This window comes from Echinops telfairi, unplaced genomic scaffold (genome assembly GCF_000313985.2).
Source record: "Echinops telfairi isolate 266 unplaced genomic scaffold, ASM31398v2 ScPeMD7_2;HRSCAF=8, whole genome shotgun sequence".
Classification (NCBI taxonomy): domain Eukaryota; kingdom Metazoa; phylum Chordata; class Mammalia; order Afrosoricida; family Tenrecidae; genus Echinops; species Echinops telfairi.
In genome coordinates, this window is record NW_022103898.1 from 4,871,805 (window position 1) to 4,876,642 (window position 4,838).

Genomic DNA, 4,838 nt, shown 5'->3' on the forward strand with positions numbered 1-4,838 from the left:
AGATTTGGAAAGTACGGTGGAATTTCTTCTGCAAGCTTGTGCAAGTGTTCTTTCACAGAAATTATCATCGTAATCCTTTTGTCTGATTCAATGTCATCTTCCTCAAAGAAGGCAGATAAGGTAGGCAACATGTAAATTTTATTTTCATACAATTGTTTTTTCCAAAGCTGAAGTTTCATTTGGAATGACTGAATCTTTTCAGACAAATCGAGGCAGGTTGCATTTGGTCCCTGCAGTGATAAATTTAACTCACTCAAGATGGCAAAGATGTCCACCAAATAAGTTACTTTCTGCAGTTCACTTTTATCGCTGAAAAATGCTTTGAACTGAGGTCTTGCTTTCTGATTAAAAAATGTTTTGAGTTCATCACAAAACTCAAAAACAATGTTTTAAAACTTTTCCTCTCGACAACCATCTCACTTCAGTGTGAAATAGCAGAGCATTATTCAGCGCATCCAACTCTGCAGTTGCAAAAACAGTCGACTATTTAAAGTGCTCACCTTTACAAAATTGACAGAACTTATGATGCTTTTCATTACTTCTTGTAACTCTTGTGGCATCGTCTTCGTTGCTAATACTTACCAATGAATCATACAGTGAGTTCTGATGACTTTTGGTGACTCATTCAGTACCAAACGTTGAAATCCAGATCGACATCCTAGCACAGCTGGAGCACCATCTGTGCAAACACCAAAACCTTTTCCCAAGAGATCTTAGGCTCTTTCAGAAATGAACCAACTGCATCAAGTACATCACATGCAGTAGTTGCCGTTTCAAGAGGTTTGCAGAAAAGAAACTCATCTTTAAAGTCCCCATCATTAATATACCTCACATAAACCAGTTAACTGTGAACAGTTTGTACCTTCTGTAGATTCATCATGCTGGATGCTAAATATTGGAAGTGGAGCAGATTTAATTTCCTGGATTACCTGATCAAGAGTATCAGCAGACATGTCATCTATTCTTCTGCAGACAGTGTCATTAGATAAGGAAATTATACTCAATTTCATAACAAATTTGCCTCCCATCATAACTTGAACAATGTCTATGGACACTGGCAACAATAAATACTCAGCAATGATGTGAGGTTTCATAGCTCTGGTGATTCTGAGTGCCACCAAACATGATGCTTTAACGGCTGCTACGTTTTGTTTGTGGTACTTGCCACCAGTGTCAAGTCTGGCTTTCTTGAGTCCATCAGCTTTGCTTTTAAAATAGGCGGTGTCCTTTCCGGCAAAGCTCAGATGCTTGCTATCAAATGGCGTTTTAGTTTGTTGGGCTTCATAGATTCGGCTGATAGAACTTCACAACAAATAACACATTGTAGTTTCTCAATTCCTGCTGTAATTATTGAGGTAAAACCATACTGTAAAAAATCCTCACTAAAAAAAAAAAAAAAATCCTCACTATATTTTCTTTTCTTAGTGTTCTTCGCTACTCGATCCATTGTCATAGGGTGGTTTGCGAATGAAAATAATATATTACAAGAGCTGCTCTCTACATGTGTGACTGGCCCGCATAAGTACATTATAGCGCCAACCTTATCACATAAACCTGTATTTGCATGAGGTGTATGTGATGGGGTTGGCGCGATATCATCATGCCGGGTACTTGTATGTGGGCGTATCTGCATGTGGGTGGACCCTCCTGGAGACGGATAATCTCGGTTCCTAAGACCATCGGAAATATGTGTTTTGTGATGGTCTTAGGTGACCCCTGTGAAAGGGGTGTTTGACCCCCAAAGAGATCGCGGCCCACAGGTTGAGAACCGCTGCACTATGCCATAGCCCATAGCCCAGGATTAAGTGTAGGTCTGCTTTAGCAGCTCTCCTGGATTGTTCCAGAGTCCTCCCTCTCTCCCCAACTGGGGGCAATAGTTCCCTGTGATAGGTAGGTATATTGGGCCAATCTGGCCAATAAACACATGTGGGATTAACAAAGTGGCAGTTTAATTGACGGGCAAAGAGATATATGGCTCGGTGAGCCTCGCCTTTCTGGCTCTTGCTCTCTAGTGATCGGACCAGTGTGTATCTGCCTTAACTAGTTCTCTGCCTCAACTTGCGAGCTACACTGCCTGTGGGACACCCCACCAGTGGACTGTGTCGCTATAGTTTGAGGTTCCTTCAAGACCTGCTTCGCCACATTGCTAGTGTACACATCACTTGAGCTGGGGACTGTTGGACCCGTCATCTGGCTGACTGTTGGTGACCCACCCTACTGTTTGTTGCCTGTGGCCAGAGTGCCTATATTGCTCTGCCTTGACTTGCACCCAGCAGCCCTCGTGAGGTGAAGGATTGCCAGTGTATTAACTATCTCATGGAACTGAGTTGAACAGAGCCCTCTGTATTGCTCTGTAGACTAATTAGCTGTTTATTTCTTCGTGACACACACACACACACACACATAAATCATAAGTGTCCTGGTTTTGTTTCTCTAGAGAACCCTGTCTAACACACTCCTCTTTTGGCAAACACTAGGCTATAGTTATTTGTGTAATTAAAAAAAAAAATCTTTAAAAGGATTCCCACAGCCAAATCTACCCCTGGTCGTTTGAGCCAGTAGCCTCTGTGGCCTCACCTCATCCTCAGTTTGATGCTCTGAAGTGATTTTTAGCACACTCCTGCAGTTGTCCACAAAGGAGCCGGCCATCAGCTCTGCGTGGCTCAGGAACACAGGGACGTCATCCGTGGTCAGGGAGTCATCACTCAGGATCTTGGCTATCATCAGGTCCAGAAATGTCACCCTAGAAACCATGAGCGATTTCTACATGAGTCCATGATGCCCAACAGTACAAGGCTAGCAGTGCTTCCAATGGTGATTTTAAGGAAAGTTTTGTTTTAAATGCCTAACCTTGCTTTGAAGATTTAACTAAGAAAACTTTTTTTAAAAAGAAAATTATTATCAAATAACTAGTCACCAATTTTTAAAATCCTGGTTTATTTTACAGACTTGGCTACAGAAAAACTAGAGATTTTTCCAACCTGTCTTTTTATATACCAGTACTTTCAGCATGGAAATAATGCAATGTTTCCGCAGATGCTCCTCAAGGCAGGTGGCTGTCACCAAGTCTCCCGCTCTAGTTGCACATTGTCAAATTTCCGACTCACAAGGATCCTAAAGACTGGCCCCAAAGGGTTCCCTAAGCTGGAATCTCTACAGAAACAGCTCATCAAGTCTCTGCTCTCATGAACCACTTGGGTGGATTTGAACGACCAAACATTTGGTTAGCAGCCGCGCACTTAACTACTGCACCACCAGGGTTCCTTAAGCTTCTCATGTAAGATAAGAGGTGACTGGTACTACGAACAGACTCAGCTGCTGATTGGAAGGTCAGAAGTTCAAGTCTACCTCCTGGTGCCTTAGGGGAAAGGTTTGGAGAAAGTCAGCCCCTGAAAACCATGCGAGCACAGTTCCACTGACACACGTGGGCCCCAACACGAGTCAGTTGCCTGGACAGCATCTGGTTTCTAGGGGAACAGTGGTGGTTCTGTGGTATAACACCCACGTTCCAGGAGGTACGTCCTGGCTAATGCAGCATTAACCAGCTACAGGTGAGCTCCAGACTCAGGCTGGTGACTGGCTTCCCCAAACCAGCCCACGAACTGCCTCTGGATCACAACAGTCCAATCTGCAGGCTGGCAGGCCAGGCAGGGTTTGGTCCCTCATGCATGGTGTCACCATCAGTTGTGAGCTGACTCACTGGTAGCTCAAAGCAACCCTATTCAAGACTAAGTCCCCACATTCTGCTAAGGGGCCCTCCGTCCTTAACTGCCCGACTTGCTCAAGCTCTAACCACCACCAGACACCGTCACTCTCCTCAAGATTCACAAATAGGACACTTTGTCAGAATCCAAATGAGAGTATTTCTTCATAATCACTAACTTTAGTTGTACACCACAGTTCCCACCCCCTTTTTCTATGACAGAAAACAGGTGGATTCAATCGTAGTCAAGCACAGGGGGCTATGCATGTGGACAGTGATGACATCCCCCCTTCTGCCAGTTTGGGTACATGGTGATAGAAGTCCCACCAATGCTTCCTTGAAGACCTACTGGAGGAGGAGCCTAAGACACCTTACTCACTCTGGGTTAGTCATCTGGGCAGAAGCCCCGAGGCCGTCAGAGAGGGCAGAAGCCCCAGCTGTGAGAGCCATGTGGCAGAGAAAGGCCACATCGTGGGGCCCTTCTGGCGAGCACCGCTCCAGACCCGGATCTTTGAGTCTTCCTCCTGTGGAGTCCCTGGGGGGTTCCAGTCACCAACCTCCCACTTCAGCGCTCTCAGGCCTTTAACTGTTACGGCCCCAGGGCTGCTGGCCAGAGTCCAGCACTCTCACAGAGGGGGTGAAATTCTGGCTTTCCATCTCAAGTCCAGTTCCCACAACTGCCCTTCGACACTGAACCACTAAAGGGCACTGAAGTTTCACTTCTAGTTCACACACTCAGTCTTTGAAGTTGGGATTCCGGCTCTACAAAAAAACTGGGATTCTGAAGGCAGAAAGTACATGACAGGCTTTAGGGCAGTGGTTCTCAACCTTCCTAATGCCACGACCCTTTCATACAGCTCCTCGTGTGCTAGTGACCCCCCAACCATAAAATTATTTTCGTTGCTACTTCACCACTCTCATTCCGATCCCTGGGGAAAGGGTCGTTCGACCTCCAAAGGGGTTGCAACCCACAGGTTGAGAAATGCTGCTTTAGGAGAATATTTTACAGCCAAAAAAAAAAAGTCTGTATTTTGAAGTTAGGTTAATGCAGGCTACCATTTTCTAAGGCAGACATCTCCCATCCTGGTATGGTGGCGTTTTTATAAGAAGATGTGGGTGGTGGGCCACAAAGACT

The 4,838-nt window shown here is 45.2% G+C and overlaps 1 protein-coding gene across 3 annotated transcripts in view; it reads right to left on the bottom strand.

The window, feature by feature from the left end:
- Positions 1-4,838, bottom strand: part of ATXN10 (ataxin 10) — a 155,860-nt gene that overhangs the window by 88,404 nt on the left and 62,618 nt on the right. For all 3 annotated transcript variants that reach the window (XM_045289576.1, XM_045289572.1, XM_045289570.1), the window contains exon 7: positions 2,578-2,743. In XM_045289576.1, coding sequence (XP_045145511.1) covers positions 2,578-2,743 — 166 coding nt within the window. The remainder of the gene's footprint in view (positions 1-2,577; positions 2,744-4,838) is intronic.